Source organism: Mytilus galloprovincialis, chromosome 6 (genome assembly GCF_965363235.1).
Source record: "Mytilus galloprovincialis chromosome 6, xbMytGall1.hap1.1, whole genome shotgun sequence".
Taxonomy (NCBI): Eukaryota; Metazoa; Mollusca; class Bivalvia; order Mytilida; family Mytilidae; genus Mytilus; species Mytilus galloprovincialis.
In genome coordinates this window covers 49,170,108-49,194,789 of record NC_134843.1, presented here as the reverse complement: position 1 = coordinate 49,194,789, position 24,682 = coordinate 49,170,108, and the positions used below count along the sequence as shown (strand labels likewise).

The 24,682-nt window shown below is 30.8% G+C and overlaps 1 protein-coding gene across 3 annotated transcripts in view; it reads left to right on the top strand.

Moving 5' to 3' along the window:
• LOC143079780 (TPR repeat-containing protein DDB_G0287407-like) overlaps positions 1–21,658 on the top strand; it is a 48,829-nt gene extending 27,171 nt beyond the window's left edge. Inside the window, exons 16-27 of one of the 3 annotated variants that reach the window (XM_076255365.1) lie at positions 1,199–1,358; positions 2,508–2,606; positions 3,656–3,801; positions 4,816–4,915; positions 8,154–8,312; positions 9,540–9,658; positions 10,344–10,488; positions 15,209–15,323; positions 17,264–17,507; positions 18,252–18,477; positions 19,669–19,887; positions 21,129–21,656. In XM_076255365.1, the coding sequence (XP_076111480.1) occupies positions 1,199–1,358; positions 2,508–2,606; positions 3,656–3,801; positions 4,816–4,915; positions 8,154–8,312; positions 9,540–9,658; positions 10,344–10,488; positions 15,209–15,323; positions 17,264–17,507; positions 18,252–18,477; positions 19,669–19,887; positions 21,129–21,281 (1,885 nt within the window). In that variant the 3' untranslated portion in view covers positions 21,282–21,656. Of the gene's footprint in view, positions 1–1,198; positions 1,359–2,507; positions 2,607–3,655; positions 3,802–4,815; positions 4,916–8,153; positions 8,313–9,539; positions 9,659–10,343; positions 10,489–13,837; positions 15,178–15,208; positions 15,324–17,263; positions 17,508–18,251; positions 18,478–19,668; positions 19,888–21,128 lie in introns of those variants that run through there. The other 2 variants (XM_076255366.1, XM_076255368.1) reach the window with 2 other exon arrangements.
• Positions 21,659–24,682: the final 3,024 nt, after the last annotated feature.

The window sequence follows — 24,682 nt, the reverse complement described above, 5'->3', positions numbered from 1 at the left end:
ATTTTACCTTTCTAACAATATGTTTGTTATCCTATTTTGTCATCATTTCTTAGATTTTTAATTCGATGAAATCAGCTGTGATAAACATTGCATAACAATATTCTAATAATTTCCCGTAAACAACAGGGGGTGCACGGACATGAAACACAAATCATTCTCGTAGCTCTTAATCAATTCCAGAAAACTTGGTGAATTATGACATTCAAGCACGAAAACTAATAAAGAAAAAAAATGTAAAAACGTCGTACGAAAATAAGTTTTAACACATGTGTCAACAAACGTAATAGACTCGTCCACTGGAAAAACGAGAATATCAGGTTAATCTGTTGTCATGCATTCCTGTTTTTTATCGAAATGGACGATATTTTTTTATTATCTATGAAACAAGAAAATTCCAAATGATTATTTAATATTCAGTACTTTAACTTGACGTCTTCCACCTGTCCACATTTGGACAAGTCTATTTCTATCAGATGATGCATCTTATGGATTGATGACAAATAGGGAAAACGAACTTATTGTGTAATTGGTTTTAAACACAGGTTTCGTTTCGCAAAATTATTTGCGCAAACGACATTTCAAGGTCAGTTATAATTGATTTCATTATTTTTAGAAACATAAACTGGAAGTTTTGTTTTTTCACAACAGAAAGTGTTATCAATTTTGATAGCGATAAATGCATTTCATTTCATGAAAAAAAAGAATATTTTAATTATTTTTTCAGGGATAATGCATTTGTTAGGGTCGACGGGAATAAAAAGCATGAAAAGTGAATTTTATTTTTATTCTGGAAATCGGCAAAATCGGGTCGGCGGATCCGTAAACCAACAAATTAAAAAATTCTGGCCTTACTGTTACATCTATCATCTGTTTTGATAATTGCTAATGATAAATTGTACTGAGAAAAAAAGGATGCCTCTGACATAAAGTTTAAATACAAATTGTTACAAAACTGTTTCATGACTACATATAGAGTTCTCAAAAAACTGTGACAAACATATCATTTAATTAACAAGATATGTGTGGTGTCTATCAAATGACAATGACTTACTTGAGGAAAGGCACATGTGTTTGAGTTAAAACTATTATATTTTACAATCAACCAATGAAAGTGAAGAGAAAATTATATATAACATGAATGAAGGAGATATATATGTTTCAATGAGGCTAACTGATATCTAAATACTTAATGTTCCAGTGACTGTATGTCAGACATGATAGAACTTTGGGATAAAACAGAAAATAAATGGTCAGAAATTGGTGAAATGTACATGAAACAGATTGATATGCTATTGGTGGATTTCTATTTGTGGATTGAAGAAAACATGGAACCAAATGCAGAGACGCCTGGCATCATGGTACTCTATCTAAAAGCTATAAAAAGTGATAATTATAATTTAAGGAGGCTTGAGGGTACAAAAAAATCAGCAAAAATTGAAACTTTTGTTTTTTCATTACAAACTTTGTTTATTACACTATTAGTTGTTACTTTATGATATGGTACAAAAATCAACCAGAAAAATCAATTCATTTTGGCCCCAGATGAGTTTTGAAAATGTTTATATCATTGAAAAAAGCTCTAAATTATCTCCCTTTGGTGAAAAAATGCAATTTTTTTTGCATATCACTTTTTTAACGCTTTAGTGACTTATACTTTTTATTATTTTTTTCAAATGAACGTACTTAAACTAAACTATTGTAAAATTTAAGCCATTTCTGTAATTTTTTATTTCTATTTTACCTTTTTTTCTCCTATTGTTCAACAGAAAAAAAAGCACCTTAACAAAAATGCATGCTTTTTACAAAGGCAGATTGTGAGCTTGAATTAACGATGACCCAATATTTTTATTTAATTTTTCCATTAAGTATAGGATACAGTTTATTTATAGAAAAAAAATAGCAAAATCCTATACATGTATTTAAAAAAAAATGATTTAATCCTGCGAGCCCCCTTAAGTAAAGCATGTAGGTTTAATGTCTTAGTTTTAAGAAAAAAACAAATTGTGTACAATTAATCATCCCCAAGGCCCCATGTCCAGCGCTCTAGACCACTCGACCACATCCGCTATATAAAAATATAACTTCAATAGTCGTAGTGTTACCTTGTCACGGAAGGTGAATCTAGAGATAGACATGAGACACGTGTTTTTTAAGCGTGTGTAGATGTTATATTATTATTTTCATACACAATGTATTTATTATTTATCAGCAATCTAAATCAACAATTTTTATATATCATATAGGATCATGATTCATTTCATTATACAGGCACTAGAAATAAGTATATCATACAAACAAGTCTAAACAAGTGACAAACCATACAATATACATGTCCACTGGATCTAAGAGTGATATATATATATATATATATATATATAATGTCTATTTTCTTTAGGATTGTGAACTTGGCATGGACTGTTAAACTCCATGGTTTTTATATTCATAGGTCTAAACTTTATGTGAAAAGAAAATGTTCTCAAATTAAAAACATGTTTATTGTTTTTCAGTTAATAAATACAGGAGTTCTGGATAATTTAGCCAGTATGATAAAGAACAGATCAGAAGAAGCAGCCTTGAAATTTACTGAAAGATATGCAAAGATTGCTGTATGTATCTTTGAGTTCAAAACAAATATGAATATTTATGTCTTCCAAGCTTGTTTTCATTGATTAGCATTCAATTGAAGACATAGAAGTTGAATATGTATTTACATTTTAATGCCATACATATATTTTTGGTGCATTTTTATTTTAGGTCTATACATTTTATTGTTTTTCTGTCCCACTCTAGGTTAAAGTTTTTGTTAACCCTTTCCTCCATAATGACGCTTTTTGACGCCACCCCCTTTACTCCATAATGACGACTTTTGACGCTTGTATAGTACCTCAGTTGAAACGCTTTGACTATAAAATGTCTGGATCAGACTTAAAAAAATTTGTATCCAATATGAAAAGGATATTCATAAGAATATGTGACTTGAATTTCATTGATGAAATATTTGTTTTCACAATGCACTTATACTTTAAACCTGATGATTTTTTTTTATTAAAAAAATCCTATGCGAATCAAGTATGTGAGAAAAAAAAATCTATGGAGGAAAGGGTAGATTTTGATAAAGTTGAAGTCTAATCAACTTGAAACTTAGTTCACATGATCTTTCTAATCTAAATGCCCAAATTGGTCCCCTGAATATTGAAACTGATAGTGCAAGTGGGGTAACGTGTACTATGGACACATTCTTGTTTTTATTTCTTACTGTCAGATTTAAGTTAATTTTACACACATCACACTATCTGCTCTAGTCTGCTTAGATCAAACTTTGCATTGTTGATGGGTTTGGTAGATGCAGGACATAATCTTACAGACCAAATAGAAAAAGTTGATAAATATATGTTGAAAATCTCCTGCTGAATGACTTCATAGCAAAGTTATTGGTATCCTGGATTAGGCCCTGCAGTGTATACAAGCCTTCTTTTAATTTTGAAAATTTTCTCTTTTGTTATAACAGAGTTTGTAAGTCTTTCAGTCATATTTAATACTATATTCACTTTAGTGCATGTTATTCTTTATTTAAAATACTCCATTTGATTCTGGCAACAATTTCAACATGCACTAGAGTAGTGTATTGCTTTGTCTATAGTATCCTTATTTTCAGATTCACAGCATAGAGACTTATCCTCATAGGTTCAAAAAACATGACAAAGATGTAATTATGAATAGTTTGGCAAACCAGTATGCTGATGCAGGCAAATTCAAAGAAGCAGTTGAATTGCATTTGAAAGTCTTAGAAGTGAGAAAAAAGTAAGTTGAAAATGTAGATGGTACATATTGAATGCCATAACCATTGCCTTCCCATATTTGGTTGGATATGCTGTTGATAGATTTAAACATTATTGTACAAAATGTATTACATATATTACATTAGCAACTTGGATATTTATCCAATCATATTTAAGGATGTACTCAGGTGAGGTTAGGTGAAAATTAATAAATTAAGAAGTTAAAATTGATACTATTACCTGAAAGAGCATCAATTAAGGATAAATATAAGCTAAAAATATTTATAGGTCATGGACCTCCTTTTTGAGATATTTGAGATTTAAAATATGGCGGGAAAAGACTGACTCAGACTTTTACCTTATATTTGCATTGGTATTATCGGGTCTCAAAACAAAAGCAAGAAAATTAAGAATCTTCTAAAATTTTGGTAAATGACCTTTCATGAGGTATTAAATCTTATATGAAAGAATAAATGGGTGTTATGAGGCAAAATATTTAACATTGTGTTGTATGGAAAAACACCAAGGAGTCCGAACATTTGACACAAATTCTAAAACCTGACCTAAGTACATCCTTAAGGTTTGCTGGAACAATCATCAATTTCAGATTTTACTGAAAGGAATTGGCTTTCATTTTAATGAGGTGTAACCTTTCCTTGGTATTTCATAAGGAAAGCAAGGCACAATACACAACATATTTTAAGTTAACAGGAACTATTGTCTCATCTCATTAGTTTTACAGCTAGTTAACTCAAGAAGATAACATACTGTAAACCACCTAATTTTCTCGAGCGATTTATTTTTGTGACTTTTAGGAGTAGAAACATAATACGAATATAAATTGTATATATAAAAACTTGGATCTTTCTATATTTAAACACATCAAGTAAATTTGAAAATAGTGAATATAAATCGCCCCAAAGTTGGTTAGAAAGGCCTTTTTAAATAAGGGGGTAAAACATGTTTTTGAGTGCTCACTGTCCCCTTAACATTTGTTGCCTCTTCATATGCATATATATATATGTATATCTTATAGAAAATATGAAGATGATCCAACTGAGGAAAATATTGATAATTTAGAACGATCATACCATGGATTAGGAACTGCACATCTAAAGATGCATAAATATGAACAGGTATATTGTTTGAGTTAAGGGAGAATAGACCAACAAGATATAGATAAAATAAATACATGATAATGGTGTAAACATTCATGAGACATTCAACCACTAACAAAATGTTAAATAGAAACCTAAAAGTTTTGACTTCAATTTTAGATTAATGTCCATATACGTTACATGAAGCTATAAATTGACTCAAACATATTTAAAAAGCCTCAGTAAGGTCTAATTTTGGCCTAAAATTACTACTAGGCCAAATTTTACCAAACTTAGCCACAATCATCATTGGAGTATCTAGTTTAAAAAGTGTGTCCGGTGACCCGGCCAACCAACAAAGATGGCCACCATGGCTAAAAATAGAACATAGGGGTAAAATGTAGATTTTGGCTTATAACTCTGAAACAAAAGCATTTAGAGCAAATCTGAAGGGGTAAAATTGTTCATCAGGTCAAGATCTATCTGCCCTGAAATTTTTAGATGAATCGGACAACCCGTTGTTGGGTTGCTGCCCATGAATTGGTAATTTTAAAGAAATTTTGCCGTTTTTAACCTGATTTTTGTGTCAAAAATGTCGGTTATTGATTTGGAGATGTACGGCGGGCAGGCAGGCGGCAACCAAATGTTGTCCGTACATTTACTCATGAAGCGTTCAATCAAACCTTTTAAAATTTTAATATGTTGTTACTGACAACAAAATGGAGGTCAAGTTCAATAATGACAATTTTGACTTTTACTGTTCAGGAGTTACGGTTCTTGAAAGTTTAAAAAATGTTGTGTCCGTGCATTTACTCATGACCCGTTCAATCAAACCTTTTAAAATTTTAATATGTTGTTACTGACAACATATCGGAGGTCAAGTTCAATAATGACGATTTTGACTTTTACCGTTCAGGAGTTACAGTTCTTGAAAGTTTAAAAAATGTCGATTCCGTGCATTTACTCATGAACCAGTCAACCAAACCTTTTAAAATTTTAATATGTTGTTACTGACAACAAAATGGAGGTCAAGTTAAATAATGACGATTTTGACTTTTACCGTTCAGGAGTTACAGTTTTTGAAAGTTTAAAAAATGTTGTGTCCGTGCATTTACTCATGAACCGTTCAACCAAACCTTTTAAAATTTTAATATGTTGTTACTGACAACAAAATGGAGGTCAAGTTCAATAATGACGATTTTGACTTTTACCGTTCAGGAGGTCCTTGTAATATTGATAAATGCCAGAACACAAATAAATGTTAGGTTATTATCTTGAATACTACTATAGATAGAGATAAACTGTCAACAGTAATAATATTCAGCAAAGTAAGATCTACAAATAAATCAATATGATCAAAAGGGTCAGTTGATCACTTAAGGAGTTATTGCCCTTTATAGTCATTTTTTACCAATTTTTCATAAATTTTGTAGTCTTTTACAAAAATCTTCTTCTCTGAAACTACTAGACCAAATTTTACCAAACTTAGCCACAATCATCATTGGAGTATCTAGTTTTAAAAATGTGTCCGGTGACTCAGCCAACTAACCAAGCTCGCCTCCATGGCTAAAGATAGAACATAGGGGTAAAATGTAGATTTTGGCTTATAACTCTGAAACCAAAGCATTTAGAGCAAATCTGAAAGGGGTTTAATTATTTATCTGGTCAATATTTATCTGCTCTGAAATTTTCAGATGAATTGGACAATGGGTTGTTGGGTTGCTGCCCCACAATTGGTAATTTTTAAAGAAATTTTGCTGTTTTTGGTTATTATCTTGAATATTAGTATAGATAGAGATAAACTGTCAACAGCAATAATGTTCAGCAAAGTAAGATCTACCAATAAGTCAACATGACCTAAATGGTCAGTTGACCCCCTCAAAGAATTATTGCCCTTTATAGTCAATTTTTAACAATTTTCATTTATTTTATAAATTTTTGTAAATTTTTACAAAATATTTTCCTCTGTGTAACTAAAGGGCCAAGTTTATTATAGATAGAGAAAATTGTAAGTAGCAAGAATGTTCATTAAAGTAAGATCTACAAACACATTACCATCATCAAAACACAATTTTGTCATGAATCCATCTGTGTCCTTTGTTTAATACATGTATGCACATAGACCAAGGTGAGCGACACAGGCTCTTAATAGCCTCTAGTTAGAACAAACCAGATTTTAAGTCGACGTTAGTAAGTCACATTCAGGAAAAGAGGATTGGAGTGGCAACATAAGAAACATATCTGTTGTCTACTGTGAAATGATTATTCCATATGTTCAACCAACTTGTGATGGTATCCATAATAATTACGAAAGAAAGATTTCAACTTCAACAGTTAGAACTCTTGCTTTAACAGCTTCTTTGTGTGCATCAACCCTCTATAAAGAAAATCATGGTAGGAAATACAAGCCCTGGAATATCGTATCAACTAGGTGATATATACCCCTTTGCAGGAGTGTTGATGATGCATGTGCACTATTGTCAAAAACAGCCCATATTTATGCAACAAAATATAAAAAAAACGAAGATGTGGTATGATTGCCAATGAGGCAACTCTCCACTATAGGTCATTATACGGTTTTCAACAATGAGCAAAGCCCATACCACTTAGTCAGCTATAAAAGACCCAGAAATAACAATGTAAAATAATTCAAATGAGAAAACTAAGGGCCTTATTTATGTACAAAAAATGAACGAAAAACAAATTTGTAACACATAAAAAAAAAACGACAACCACTGAAGTTTTCTACTTTCCAATAAAAAGCTAAAAATTTACATTTTTGACATATTTTGGGTCCAAAAAGGGGTCTTCCAGGGCATTCTCCTTCAAAGATGTAGAAGGACTGCTGTTAATAGTCACCAAATTCCTAAATGTGAAGGACTGTTAGGTTTAATGATATTTATGATCCTATCTTAATTCTTTTTGACTCAAACAATTTTCAAACATGGATACAATTTTTTCAAAAATGTCTTCAAAGTTTATAAAAGTTACCTGAACTCAATTTGTCATATACATATTGAAGTCATGAAAAGTTCTAGGACTCAATGAATGTTCCAGCTGCAGGGACAAAATAATGTATAGGCTCATATTCATTAAATAGTATTAGCAACAATACTGAAATCCAACTCAAAATTTTAATGTAATGGTCTTTATTTTATTTTTATTATTCTAGATAACTAAGGCAAATATTATAAATAGAAATTAAGGTACAATAATGGTGAGCAATATTAATTCTTTTAGCCTCTATTTTTGTAGTTATTCAAAATTGTTTTTGTAGGCTGACGAATATTTGAAAAAGTGTAAGGATATAATGGATGAAAATCCTGGACCCTTTACTAAAAATGACAGGGCAGTCTTGTTGATGAATCTCGGTGTCCTTTGTTTAGAATCAAACAAATATGAAGATGCTTTGGACTACAACCTTCAGTGTTTAAAGGTAGTATAGCTGCTGAAAATAGTTAATTATCAATGCCGAGGACTAGGGAAACAACTCTTCTAATGATTTCCCAGTACATGTATAAAATTCTAATTATATTGAAATTTATACCTATCCGAACCAGTTTATAAAAAATTTAAACAACTTGTGGTTGCCAATGATCTCAGAAAATGATGGGATGAGTTAGAGGGTCATAACCTTTTTTCAGCTCACTGGATGAATCAAAATATGCTAACAGTAACAGGTGTTATTGAAATTGACAACTTATGCTTTCTTTGGAAAGTGGAAGGCACTCGAAGAGGAATTTTAGTTTAACTAAAAATGAAAAAAAAAAAATTTCATCATTTCATCATTAGAGAAACAGATTTGTACATAGTTACTCGTTGATTATCGGATTCATCAAATCTGGATAGTTAAATTATAAATTTTAAAGTCCTCTCTGTGAAATTACTTTTATTAATGCTTAATGATTACATCTAATTAATGTGTATAAACTTTTTATCAAAAGTTATAACATGTTTGGGGTACTTCAAATCCTGGACATTAGTTTACTAAAGAAGAAAAAAACAGAATGAAGAATTACAAGCCATCAGAAACAGAGATTCATAAAAGTAATCATTTATTTAAAAATTAGAAGACATGGTTTGATTATTGCCAATGAGACAACTCTCCACCAGAAACCAAATGACATAGAAAATCCAAAATGAACAACTATTATAAGTTATATGGTTCGCTACTGACCCCATATGGATCCATAGAGGGTTAGTAAAATCCATAGGGGGTGAGGCTGGAGGCCGAGTCCCCTATGAATTTTATTCACCCTCTATGGATCCGTAGGGGGTCAATAGTTAACCGTATAACGAATTTATCGGAAGCTGGACTTTTTCTGTGGCGTTTTGTTGAAAAATAAACAATGAAACACAACAACATTAATAGATGACGTCGCCATTAACGCGTCATGAACCCCATATGAAACTTACTAACCCCATACAGTCTCATAGGGGGTCACCATGTGACAGCATTTAACCAATCAAAATGTGATAATTCATCTGTGGTCCGATAAAGAGAACTGTACGGCCTTCAAAAAATAGTAAAATCCATATTTCATAGTAAGCTATAAAGTTCCCATAATGACAATTTTTTTTTTGGCCTTTTTTTATAGAGATTCTGGGTCTTTTTTGTTCTAATATCATCTATTATGAAAAACCTATGTGATTAAAATTTCAGCTATATGAGGAAATATATTTTGGGCATTTACCTGAAGCTGTAGGCCAACATCTGACAAACCTTGGACTGTGTTATCGTAAGCTTAACAATTTGGATGAAGCTGAGAAAATGTATAAAAAGTATGTATTAATTTTATTTTAATTCTTGTATCTAACTATGCATTGACAAATATAAGAACTATTTTCAACAATAAATGGCCATATTCATTCAATCAGAGATGACTCATTGATAAATACTCATACACAATTGCTCAATTTCTTTCAACGGACTACAACAACTACCATCACTAGGCTCCTCTGAAAAACATACATACATGGTCCAGATAGCATAACTTGATACAGGCACACAATATCAGTTGGCTAAACCAGTGTAGCATGCACACAAACCCCCCATTTACCTGTCTAGATCATATTTTGTAAAACTAAAACACATTTTAACCCACAGTGCAGCTACTTACAGGATGACCACTAAATTTAACAAGGAAATAAAAAAAAAAGTGCATAATTTGGAAAGCAGAGTCAAAATATACTTTTTACTGCAGCAGTTTCTCATACTGCCTTCTTTTTTTTACTCAAAACTCATTTACAATAACATCACATCCTTTGAATTAACTTCTGTTTAGATAGGAATAATTTTATAATTTGTTGTTTTGTAGTAGGACTTAAAAACTCTTATTTCATGAAAGTAGTTAAGACATTGTATATTTACACTAATGGCAAATGTTTTTATTTTAAGTTGGAGCATCTTGTTTTGCAAACATACAATTGTAGGTCACTAAAGGTAAAGGTTATAAATAAATTACAGATCAATAGAGGTGAAGGTCAATGCTTTAGGTTACTACACACTTGATGTTGCTATGACGTTCATGAATTTGGGAGTTATAGAAACTGTGAGGGAAAATCCAGCAGGATCTTACGAGTATTGTAAGACAGCGCTTGAAATTTATGAGGTATGTCTGTATTTAACTTTGACTTTGAGCAAACAGTAGCCAAAGTTGTAGACATCCCATGGTGCTATTTAAGGGCATCCGATACAGTTTCAAGGGAGTTAACTCTTGGCGAGACGTTAAACGTTTGAATTCCGGCAAAACGTCACTTTTTGCTGGACGTAATGCATGTAATTTTTCGTAATAAGAAACGTAATGTGGAATTTCGATGCTCCAATTTCTGTTTCTCACTCATGCTAACTTCTACGCCATTAATATTAGTACATTTGATTCTAACAGGATAACAGTCTAATAACATTATAAAAAATAAAACAAATTACTGTTTCTTTTAAATCTTCAACACAATATCGTATAGTGAGCAATCTCAAGACGACTGACCCTTTTGGTACATGTCAATTATCATTTGTATTATCATTCATCATCCATGACATTTTATTACAGCACAGAAAACCAATGATATTTTAAAACTAATACCGATAATGTAGGTACATGTCGCTAATATAACCAATGATACAACTTTTATAAAAGAACAAAATTCTTATTTCTTCCACGTTGCACATATTTTTTCTAACAAAAGGCAATAGCCAACAATATGTTTATACACCCGTAAAAATTTTGACGGGACGTTTATGGTATACAAATACCCGCGTCCGTCTGTCCGTCGTAAACATGGTACAGCATATTATCCAAATTTCATTAAACTGAACATGATTCTTTTTTTCAGTCATGATGGTCAAACGATCTGTTTAATATTTGGTGAACTTTTTGAGTTACAGGACTTTGTAACTAAAACAGTTTTTTTTATCACAGTTCGCACTGTATCGCAAATACGATTTATGACTATTGCTTAAAAATTTACACACTACTTAGTTATATTAATCTGAAGATCTGTATATACTTTTTGAGGATGATTCAAAACTTGATGCAAGAGTTATTGAGTTTATGACAAAGAGAGGGGGTTTTCATATGTCGCGCCGTATCTCAGAAACTATCTATAATCATTTCATAAAACTTCACATACTTTTTAGTTAAATTATTCTTAAGATCTGTATACTTTTGCGTGATCATGCGATTGTAGCGCAGCTGTTTATTGTGTTCTTTATATTTTTAATGAATATATTAGAGAAATGACGGAATGACAGCAAATACAATGCAATTTCCAATATAATTAATATTTCCAAATGGCATAACTCTTTTAAAGAATAGTTGATATGCACTGATTTTCGAACGTGTCCATACGATATCAGTTTTATAGAAAGTTAGCAAGAATTGTACACTTGAAAAATGTCATTAACCAGAAGGACCAGAAGGACAGACAGAGGAATGGACGTGCGATATTTTTTTTATATGGTGAAAAAATATATAGTTATTGACCAATAAAATTACGCTATGAGATTAGGATTTTAATCGCAACTAATCCAATCGTTTTTGCCAAATCAAAAAAAGTTTAGTTTCATTGTTTGGACAAAAGCATTCTTTAGCAAGTTGAATATTCTCCTTTATAAGATTTTGCTTTTGTTTTCTGACCACATAAAACAGAAGATGTGGTATAATTGCCAATGAGACAACTCTCAACAAGAGACAAACATGACACAGAAATTAATAACTATAGGTCACCATACGGTCTTCAACAATGAGCAAAGCCCATATTGCATAGTCAGCAATAAAAATGACAATGTAAAACAATTCAAACGAGAACAGTAATGGCCTAATTTATGTGCTGCAATTTATGTACAAAAGAAGAAGTTCCGTTTGCAGGATAATGCTGAGTTCACACATAATTGAATTCAATTCGCATTCCAAATGTTTTACGTCCTAACGTAAATTCTAATTTGAATTGCAATGCACGTTATATTTGATTTACTGTCTAAACGACGTTAACTTTTAATTCGTATCAACAAAACCGGATTTATCAGTGATTAAAACGTGAAGAAAAGGATTTTAAGGAATATTTGTAATGAGACAGCAGCCCACCAAACAAAACAAATTAAATTTAGAGGTCAACATACGATATGAAATAATATACAAGTGTGTACAGTAAATGTACCTGTATGTCAAGTTCTAAATTGCAGAGTCTTTAATTTTAAAAGCTGTAAAAATTATCAACAGTCTGTAATAACATTTGTTGAGATGTTTCTCACTTACACAATGTAGACCACAAACAGAAAGAGGTATTTGTTATTCACATGATTTTATTGCTGGAAACAATATTACCAATTTATAGATAGTACATTTCAAGCAATATTTATACATCTGAAAAATATCGCCGGTAATTTGCAGAGATAACGTCGAAATTGTCTGCCAGCGACGTCGTGCACTTTAGCGCTAACGTTGAGGTTACAAAGTGGGGACGCAATTTTTAGGATAAATTGCGTTTATCATGGAATCAAGCACAGTGACCTATATTTTTTATTTGAGATTTGGATAAAGCATGACAAAATGCAGTTTATGCAGAAAAATGATAAAAATAACATTTTTGGAAACAGTTTATTTCCATTTTTTTAGGTTTAGAAAAATACCACTTTGAGCATCTGGTCCGCAATGTCAAGCAAGGCTTGAATAATTGTATAGTTATTAGTGTAGTGATTTATGTTTGTCCTTTTAGTCACTTATCACAGCTTCAGATTGAACCCAATCTTGATAATTTACGACAAAAAATATCTGCTTCAAAAAATTAATAACATTGCCTAATTTTTTTACAAAATTGCACAAATCCCCAATTTTCAGCCTCAATTTTCTGGAAAACAAGCACGTTGACCTATGTTTTATTTTGTGTTTTATTTTATAACTCGCCAAGGCTACAACATATTACAAAATAATAAAATGACATTTTATAGAGAAACTGTATTGGATGCCCTTAAGGAATGACTGTAATATTTTTTCTGTCTATGAAGAAATAACATAAAAAATTTGGTGCACACTGTTAAATAACGCGCTTTTTTTTTTTGTATGATGATATATTTGTATTGATGATGAATAAATATGTTTAAACTAAATAACGCGCTACGCGAGTTATTCAGTGTGCACCACATTTCTTATAATTTAATTCTAAATTCCATTTTAAACCATAGAAAACCATGAAAACGTTGATGAGGTCATGGTCACATGACTAAATTATGTCTATGGGCTGATAACAAAATAATGTCAGCCAATCAGAGGACGCGTTACATCCAAAATTAAATTATTTAAAAATACTTCGGAGAACACTGGTTGATATTCATGGTAGTTAAAAATAGGAAATCACTATCTTCCAAGTCGACCAAAAGCTTTTGATACAGCTGACCATTCTATTCTAACAAACTACAAACAATGGTTGTAAAATCCATAGAATGGTATAAATCTTATTTGACAGAGAGAAAGCAGAAAGAATAGAAAAAATTGAGGTAATATCTGAAAAACATGGAAAGGAACTCAGTCTTGCAGTCAATGGTTAATTGATAACAAATTATCCCTTCATTTCAGAGAAACTGAATGTATTTTGCTTGTTCTAAAGGTAAACTTGCAATTAGGTAGACAATTTTAACTATATTATTTCAGCTTAAAGCTGTGTAAAAAACTTGGGCCTATACATAGACAGGTATTTTACAAAAAGTGAATGCAAGACTGAGGTTCCTTTCCAGACATGATTGCCATTGCAATATACAGTTAGGATTGTTGGTTTTTGAAAAGGCTAAGGTAGCAATACACAGCTAGGATTGTTGGCTTTAAAAAAAGGCTAAGGTAGCAAAACACAGCTAGGATTGTTGGCTTTAAAAAAAAGGCTAAGGTAGCAATACACAGCTAGGATTGTTGGCTTTAAAAAAGGCTAAGGTAGCAATACAAAAGCAGGATTGTTGGCTTTAAAAAAAGGCTACGGTAACAATACATAGCTAGGATTGTTGACTTTAAAAAAAGGCTAAGGTAGCAATACAGAGCTAGGATTGTTGGCTTTAAAAAATGGCTAAGGTAGCAATACATAGCTAGGATTGTTGGCTTTAAAAACAGGCTAAGGTAGCAATACACAGCTAGGATTGTTGGCTTTAAAAAATGGCTACGGTAGCAAACAACAGCTAGGATTGTTGTCTTTAAAAAAAGCAAATGTAGCAATACACAGCTAGGATTGTTGGCTTTAAAAAAAGGCTAAGGTAGCAATACACAGCAAGGATTGTTGGCTTTAAAAAAATTTAAAAAAGCAAATGTAGCAATACACAGCTAGGATTGTTGGCTTTAAAAACAGGCTAAGGTAGCAATACATAGCAAGGATTGTTAGCTTTAAAAAAAGGCTAAGGTAGCAATACACAGCTAGGATTGTTGGCTTTAAAAACAGGCTAAGGTAGCAATACATAGCTAGGATTGTTGGTTTTTAAAAAAAGGCTAAGGTAACAATACAGTTTATATTGTTAAGAAAAGGCTCAGGTAGAGATACACAGTCAGAGTTATTACATTTAAAGGCTAAAGTAGCAATACACAGTTAAAATTGTTTCTTTAACAAAAGGCTAAGGAGGCAATACATAGTTAAAGGATGTTGCTTTTATAAAAGGCTAAGGTAGCAAAATGTAAAACAAAAATACTGAACTCCAACGAAAATTCAAGATGGAAAATCCCTTAACAATTGGCAAAATCAGACACTCAAACATATCAAAAAATGAAACACAACTGTCATATACACAGTTCAAATAGTTAGTTTGAAAAAAGGCTAAGGTAGCAATACGGAGACGTTAATCAGCCTTCTGTAATTTCGTAGAATATTGGACTTCCTGAGTCAGGTATGGAATATATGATGTGCAGAGAGAACATGGTTCTTGCATTGAATACCTTAGGTCGGATGGAGGAGGCTCTAACAACGTACAGGCCATTTTGTAAGTGTAACTTCTTCTTCAGTACAGTGAATAATTATTAAAGCTTAATTGATATCTTGTATCAAAGCATATATTCATTTGAACAGTAGCTGTCTGTTTAACTAATTATATCAATATTGCATGTTCTTTGGGAGTAATGTATAAAATATCAGTCTTATTGGATAACAAATATGGCTGCCATTGGTGAAAAAAATACATTTTTGATTGACTTAAATTTTAAAATAAAACTAGATAAGAAAAACAATTTGGAACTCATGGTGATTTAATTTGGTTTTTGTGTTTTAACACCAATGTGAGGCTATTTCATGTCAGCCAGTTTAAATTGGTAGAGGAAACTGAAGTGCCCAGAGAAAATCAGTTACCTTGGATAGGAAAACTGACAATGGTAGTCAATTAAGATTGGAGTCCAGTGCACTAGCATGAGCGGGGTTCAAACTCACAACCTCTGTGTTGACTGGCTAGTGATTACAGTAGTAACTAGTTGGACCACTCATCCGATGAGGCCCCCAGAAACTCATATAATATATAAGAAATAAATTGTGAAGCAGAGGTTCATTTTTGTCTGTTAGGCGAGTGCAATTAATTTTATAATTTTGATGCATGAATAAGACCAAAAAGCTGTACTTTATCGAAAACATAACTTTGTGTGATTTTTGAAAATGGGAAAATATGAATGCTTTGTCAAGCTTTACTCCTCTTTTTTAGTCAGTACAAATAAAGTTTATATTTTACTACAATTTTATTCTGTTGTTCAAATCTTGTGCTAAAATTCCTAATTTTTTAGCTCACCGGGGCCCCATGTGGTCCATCGTCGTCTGTCTTTGTAAACTATTTGAAAAATCTTCTCCTGAAACTACTCGGCCAAACACCTTCAAACTTAAACTAAATGTTCCTTGGGGTATCCAATTTATATAATTGTATCTGAAGTTTTGATCCATCAACAAACATGGCTGCCATGGCTAAAAATAGAACATAGAGGTCAAATGCAGTTTTTGGCTTATATCTCAAAAACTAAAGCTTTAACAGCAAATCTGACATGGGGTAAAAAAAATTAATTGGTCTAACAGCCTTAAAATTTTCAGACAAATCGAACAACCCATTTTTGGGTTGCTGCAACTGAATTGGTAGTTTTTATGAAATTTTGCATTTTTTTGTTATTATTTTGAATATTATTACATATAGATAAATATAAACTGTAAACTGCAATAATGTTCAGCAAAGTAAGATCTACAAAATAGTTAATACGACCAAAATTGTCAATTAACCCCTTAAGGAGTTATTGCCCTTTAAAGACAATTTTTCACAATTTGTTAATCCATTTAAAAATCTTCTCCTCTGAAAAACAGGTAAGCAGTTCAGGCTCTTGAGAGCTTCTTGTTAATTTTTTGTTTTTGAAGAAATTGAGATTGCATCGATTTTTGCCTAAAAGAATTTATTTATAAATATAAGATATACTGCAATAATAAATTTTTTTTGGTAGACTTTTATTGTTTTATCCTTCCTTGTAGTCTAGATCAGAATTTATAAGATATGTATGTCGTCTGTACGTAATAGGTTCAAAGTTTAAACACAAAAACATTTCAAAGAAGAATTATATCTGCTGTAAATTAAGAAATTATTTATAAGTTTTTATTATTGCAAATAATGCAACTAGGTAGTATCGTAATAATAAAAACTTGCATTATGAAATCTGACACTTTAACTTGTATGCAGTTTTTTCCTGTAATTGCAATATTACAACAATAATTCTCACATCAAAATGTGAGAATTATTGTTGTAATATTGCAATTACAGGAAAAAACTGCATACAAGTTAAAGTGTCAGATTTCATAATGCAAGTTTTTATTACTACCTAGTTGCATTATTTTCAATATTTTTCTCAATTTACAGTGTACAAATTCAATTTGAACATCCAATCATTCCTTTAATATATTTTACAGTTAAGATAGCTGTTGACCATGAGCTGTTGTATGTTACATTTCCACGTACACATAACTTTATGGCCGAGTACTTAATAAAGAAAGAATTGTATGATGAAGCTGAGAACATCCTTTTAAAAATGATGAATACAGAAAAACTAGACGCTAAATATTTCGTTAACTTGCACAAAATTGATGTTGCTAGAGGTAAAAGCCAGGCAACAGAAAGGGAGCAAAGATATACTCTTGAATATGGATTGGAGTTGTAAGTTTAAATAATTGTAAAGGTATTTAAACAAGTGCTCTAGCATTGCTTTGGTTGAGTGATTTTTGTTTGATTAATGTCTAGCATTGAATTGGAGATTTTTGATTTTTGGTATTTTAACACCACTTTTAAGCACCGCATTTAGGCTATTATGTGGCGGCTAGTTTTAATTGGTGGAAGAAGCCGTAGTGCCTGTAGAAAACCACAGCCTTCAATAGGAAAACTGACAATCATAGTCAATTAAGATTGGAGTTGAGTGCACCGGCAGGAACAGGGTTCGAACTCACAACCTCAGTGTTGACTGGCTAGTGATTACTGTAGTAACTACTTGGACCACTCAGCCACCGAGGCCTGTTTTTTTGGGAGTTGAGAAAGTAGTACTTTAATTTAATGTTTTATACCTGTAGTTTTAAAAATATTAAATTTAAACATTTAAAAAATATAAACATAACATATTTTTTCCTTAGAGAAATTTTGCAAATGGTTACATTATAATTTGTTGATGATTCGGATATTGAAATGCATAAGTAACATGACATGAATGTCACAGGTTAGCGTCATTCAAAAGGCAATTAGTTTGTCTAAATAATTATAAACTGAAGTAGATAAAAGATGAAATAAACAGATTTATTTGAAGTAAAATTGTACAATGCTGGTTCCCCAGCAACAAATATCAGAGAATGTAAGACGACATGGAGATACTAATCATTTAATTTTCATGGACCTTTTTTTTTTCTTTTATAGGTTTCCTCATGATTATTTTATCCTTGAATACTTGATAAGAGATGTGTATATACCACAGAATGAAATAGACAAGTGTGTAGCGCTTTTGGAGTCCAACACAAGTCATTTCAATGTTTTAGGACTGTACGACACTGCTAATCAGTGGTTTAATGTTTCTGGAAAAGGAACAATGGGGATGCTGATTCAGATTAATTTATCAGCATTAAAATATATGCCTGAAAATGCTGTAAGTTTTGTAATGGATAACCATTGTTGTTTTGCAAAAATGCATTTGAATATTAAACTTGATTTGCATGAAATACTTGTTTCTAGACAAATAAATTTCAACTTTTAAAATTTGAATAAAGTGGGATATTTTTTCTGTCAAAAATATTTAATATCCATTGATTTTATAATATAAGAGGGTGGTAAAGGGGGTTCTGAAACCGGAAATACTTGAAATAAAAATGGCAAAACTTTCCATGGAAAATAAAAAATCGGGAAAAACAAAGCACGAGAAATCAAATCGTAAATATTAATGAAAAAAAGGAGAAGTTATTACTGTTCTAGGATTTCATGCAGCACTTATTAATAGAAATGAATAAAATTTAGAATGAAAATGGGGAATATGTCAAAGAGACAACATAACCTAAGAGCAGACAACAGCTGAAGGCCACCAATGGGTCTTCAACGTATAGAGTGAAAATTGACGTCACTCTTAACTTCTGAACACATATAAATGAACTAGAATTAAAAACATACAAGATTAACAAAGGCCAGAGGCTTGTGTCTAGGAACAGCCACAAAAATGTGAAGACCCTTTAGTATCTGTAAGTTGCATCTGATTTGAAAAGATATTATTCATAGTAATCTCATAGACTTTATTGCATACCATACACATACAATATCCAGGCCGACTTTGAACTGGTCTGGTTTTCCTTTGGAATTAAATGCAAGACAATCATGAGAAATAAAGAGTCCTGACATGAAAACCTAAGTTTGAATAAGGGGAAAATGAAGCAGCCACATTGAACTGAACACAAAAAATAAAACGTCAAAACACAAAAACGTGAAATAAAAAAGCTGAAAAAGTTGCAAGAAAATAACCCTTTACAACCCTCATAGTGTATAGCAATAACCTATTGTTATTTTTGATTAAGTTATAAAATTAAATTTGAATTCACTGTATATTTGATTTGATCATTCAATGTATATTCAGGTTTAATAATCTGATAGATAACAGCATAAAATTTTAAGACAGTTTTATTTGACTCTAACAAGGCACATCTTAGTTTTTGCAGCTTTTCAAAGAATAATGACATCTTGGCAAGTTATCCAATTTGATCTCTTGCTGAATGTTGTTTTTAAAAACATCATCAACCCTCCCAAATTGACCGAAATATCTTATAATTATTATGACAAATTGTATTTATTTCAGCCTTTTCATAAAAATGTGGCAGTTCATTACCAAATGGTGAAGGACAATGAGAAAGCTCTACCACATTTTATCAAGATACTGGAGCTAGAGCCTAATGATCCACAAAACATGTTCTGGATAGCAAAGTGTAGCTGTCTGTTGGGAGACTTTGAATTATCAAAGAAACATTGTGAAATGATTAAAGAGAAGTTTCCTGATGATGCAGTCTTAATACCACAGGTAAATAATTTATCATCAGTATTGCTTTACTTATATTTGTGTCATATATAACTTTAATTACAGAGTGAGTTAATTTTTCAAACTGATTTTGACTGTTTGGTTTATGTCCCATTTGTTATTCTACTCATTAACCCTTTCCCCCATAATGACGCCTTTTGATGCCTCCCCCTTTACTCCATAATGACGTCTTTTGACGCCTGTATAGTACATCAGTTGAAACGCTTTGACTACGAAATGTCATCATCAATCTTAATAAAATTTGTATCCAATATGAAAAGGATATTCATAAGAATATCTGACTTACAATTTATTTGATGAAATATTTGTTTTTAGCAACTCATTAATACTTTAAAGCATATTTTCAGCATTTTATTGAAAAATCCTATGTGAATCAAGTATACAAAATAAAAATGTCCATTGAGGAAAGGGTTAAAATAAGTGAAATGTTTGAATTCTTAAAAACAAAATGCTAAACAGATATGTGCCTGACCAAAATCCTGAACCTTGTCTGATGTTTTTTTAAATACACTTTGTCTTAGAAAGAAGGGGAGGGTTTAGCATTTTGTCAACCATGCATTTGTTAACCCAGTTCTCTTCAGCTAATATTGTTTTGATCCTACTCCAATGCAAGTGCTATTATCTGGTATAATTGTCAAGTTGAAGTGAAAAAAATTACAAGTCTGGATGATAAATTTTAGGTTTCCATTTATAAATTTCACACTAGATTATTTTTTCCTTAGATTTATCAGTTATATATATTTAGCTGTCGATATTTTGGTTATAAAAAAAATTATTATTGGATTGGAAAGATATCTCTCTCAGCATTTCCAAAGGTTGTAGGTTAGCCTTTTACACACAGTTTGGATAATTACTATTACAACTGAAACTATTATTGTTAAAACAACTTTTCTTTGACTAAAAATTTTTAAATTTCAATTTTATGTATCATCCATCTGGATTATGGTATGTATCAAATCAACATTGATTGGATAAATAAACTTACCGTATTGCTGGGGATTTTTCTGAAGATATAAATATAAGAAGATGTGGTATGATTGATTGCCAATGGGATAACTTGCCATGAGAGACCAAATGACACAGAAGTTAGGTTAACCTGGTTTCCACATGAGCAAATTAGGATTTTTTTAGATAAAAAGAAATAGAATCAATAATTTTCCAAAACAAAAGTATGGATAAATTACTTTTTGATGTTTCTTTTTGACTTAAAATATTTTTTTAAGGTGAACATGATATTAGATGCTATAAACCAAGCAGAAAATGGATCAGTAGATACAGATGAAAATCCTCAAGAGGAAGACAAAAATGATACAGATGAAGACAAAAAAGATGAGCCTGAGTCTGATCCTAAAGAGAGACAAAAAATATTGATTTAAATTTTTTTTTTAATAATTGTGTATTTAAAATCTAAATTTAAAAAAAAAACATTACCAGTTGGCCTCATATTACCCAGTCTAAATTTTCATTCCTTCAGTGAATTAAGTCAACTGTTTAACATCATTAAGCTATCTAACTTCTACAGTTTTGTTCTGAATAGTGATACAAAAATACATTTAATATTAGATTTATATATTCCTGTTTCATCGTCTTAAATTTAATTATACAAAACAAGAAATTTATTGAAGAAAAAAGAAACTAAACAACAACAAAAAAGAAGATCACAGATCACAGTTTCTTAAATGGTTAAAGCCAAAACTATGCAAATTCTATCAAATGATTTATTTTAGAAGGGCTATCATATCAAATGCTATAACTAATAATCATTGAAAACAACATCAGTTAAAGCTTTGATCTTTCAGCAGTATTAATGAAATGACAAAAATATATTTTTGGTGCAAAATCTCAAGTTTTTTTTAAATATACTTGTACAGCTTTAAAAATTGCTAACAAGTAATAAAATTATGGAATTTATTTGTTTTCACATATTAAAGGACATATATTTTTTTTTTTCCTTTTAGGAAAACTTTCCTAATTAGTGTTAGATTAGCAGGATCAACTGAAATATGAATTGAAGCTTTTTATCAAAAGATGTTAATAGATGGTGAATGGTGATTAAAATTGAAATTTATTAAGATTTAATGTCAAAAGTGTATCAGAAATTAAAATCAAGTGATACTTCTGAGAGGAGAAACCTCTTTTTGAGAAGAAAAATTTAAATAATGCTAACGTTACTGAATGCAAACTAAATTTCAAAGAGAGCAAAGAATCTTATCTCACAATTGATATGTATGTGTGCCATAATTATCTCATTTTCCTACATTCCATTTTGATTTTTACATAAAGGGGATTTATTTGCCGATTCCTTTGATACCAATCTATATTGGAAGAGCAATATACATGTACTTGCTGACCTCAGTTGTCTCAGTAAGCTTGCTCATGTGATATTTTTTACTTTTATATATTTATAGTGACTTATGTCAGTGACAGAATGTTAAGTTTGTAGAATTATTTATTGATATGGATTTGATATGGATATATGTAAAACTATTTAAGGATGAGTTGTCACATTAATTCTATTTTTATAAACTTTACTTACATATATTGAAATACATCTTAGTCCTATTTGTCCACCACATACATGTAGATGTTCCTGTAGAATTATGACCTCTGAATAGAAATTGTCTGACACCTTAATAGAAATAAAATTAATGGTACCCATTTACTGCACCAGATGCACATTACGGGAATTAATGCATGAGACCAAAAAATTTGGTATTTCAAATCTTATTCAAAAATTGATGAGTTGATCAATTCAAAAAGAAGAAAAAAGTGAAGCTTAAGTCAGGCAAGAAAAAGTGATTGTTGTATGAAGTCAATAGTCGTACATTTTCTGGTAAAAGTATCACAGATACCCAAATACCAATAAGGTCTATACATGTTCATGTATATTGAATATGACAACTTTGTATTTGTTTTGTTTTTTTGTTTATTTTTTTCAGTTTACAATTTTGATATTTCATTGTATGGTTTACTGATTTGAAATCCCCAATTTATACATTTTGAATATATTTACATTTTATTTATCATGTGTAAATGTGTAATGTGAAGAAACTGAAAATCTAGAAAAGGTACTATTTTTGTTTTATGTTTCCAATTTTCACATATTGTACACTTCCTTTTTATAACTATACAATGTAAAGGTCAATTTTGTATCTGTTATGTATAACTTTTAATTAGCCACTAGATCATGATATACATTGCTCTATGTGGTTTTCTTTTTGATTGTTTGACTCAAATTTAGTTGAATAATATAATTTTCCATTTCAAAATCTGTGATTTCTAATTTATATGCAAACATAAGCACTTCATGATTAGTTGAAACTTATAAGAACTAGTCTAATAATATGAATAATTTATTAAGTGTCCTAAGTCAGGAATCTGATGTACAGTAGTTGTCGTTTGTTTATGTAATTAATACGTGTTTCTCGTTTCTCCTTTTTTTTTAATTTTTTTTTTTTTATTTTATATAGATTAGATCATTGGTTTTCCTGTTTAAATGGCTTTACACTAGTAATTTTGGGCTCTTTATAGCTTGTTGTTTGGTGTGAGCCAAGGCTCTGTGTAGAAGGCTGTGCATTGACCTATAATGGTTTACTTTTTAAAAATGTTATTTGGATGGAGAGTTGTCTCATTGGCACTCACACCACATCTTCCTATATCTATGTATATCCTATAGATTTTGATATTGCAAATGTACAAGAATCTGATATATATCTTTACTTTTTATTTTATATTTTTTATAAAATATACAAATATTAAATAATGTACAATTAGCAAGATATCAAGACTCGTAAAGGCATTCAATGTTTGAGTTTAAAGCTGGAAGAAGAAATGACACTTTTAATTAAGTGTGAATGGGGTTTGACGACTTACAGAAAAGAGCGACGATATACAGAAAAGAACCAAAAAGGACCAAAAAGGAAATCGATTTTTATTTTATAATCAAAGGAAATTAGCAAATTGCAAATCATTGAAAACCTTATACTGTGACAGAACTAGTTTTAATTTACATGTGAAAAAATACAGATAGGGTCGGGAGCTTATCTTATAGAATAGGAAAATAGAAAAAAAAAACATATTTATTCACTAAATAAGGGCACCTAGTCCGGAATTTTGGGGGGCCCCTTTTAGCTTGTTGTTTGGTGTGAGCCAAGGCTCCCTGTTGAAGACCATACTTTGACCTATAATAGTTTACTTGTACAAATTATGACTGGGATGGAGAGTTGTCACACCTTCTTATATCTATGTAACCTATTTAAATGATAAGATTAAAATCCTTGACGAAAATTAATGATAATTAAGCATACATAAATTAAAAAAATTTACTACTAAATTTGAATTATTCATTCATTACGAAGAATTGTTAACAATATAAAAAATTTGTGTATATATATATTGTTTTTACTTTATATAATAAATATATATGTATCCTCTTTTCCGTTCTTTTCAGTCCTTTTTGGTTCTTTTTGGTCCTTTTCGGTTCTTTTCTGTAAAACGTCACTCTTTTCTGTAAATTGTTGGACCGGAGTGAATGTGTTTTAAGATATTTTCTTATGTGTCTCTTCAAAGACAAAAACATCCTGATAACTTTAAATAAAAAAGTAATAAATTTGGTTAGAGATAGTTATTTAAAACTAGAAATAACAAACTTACTGACATTATATATTTTAAGTTACTTACAAATCAAGATAAGTCAGTATTTAAAAAAAAAATATCATTTGTGGGCAAAGGGCATTGTTTTATATTTTAGTTTTTAAAAAGTTTCATATCATTTTTA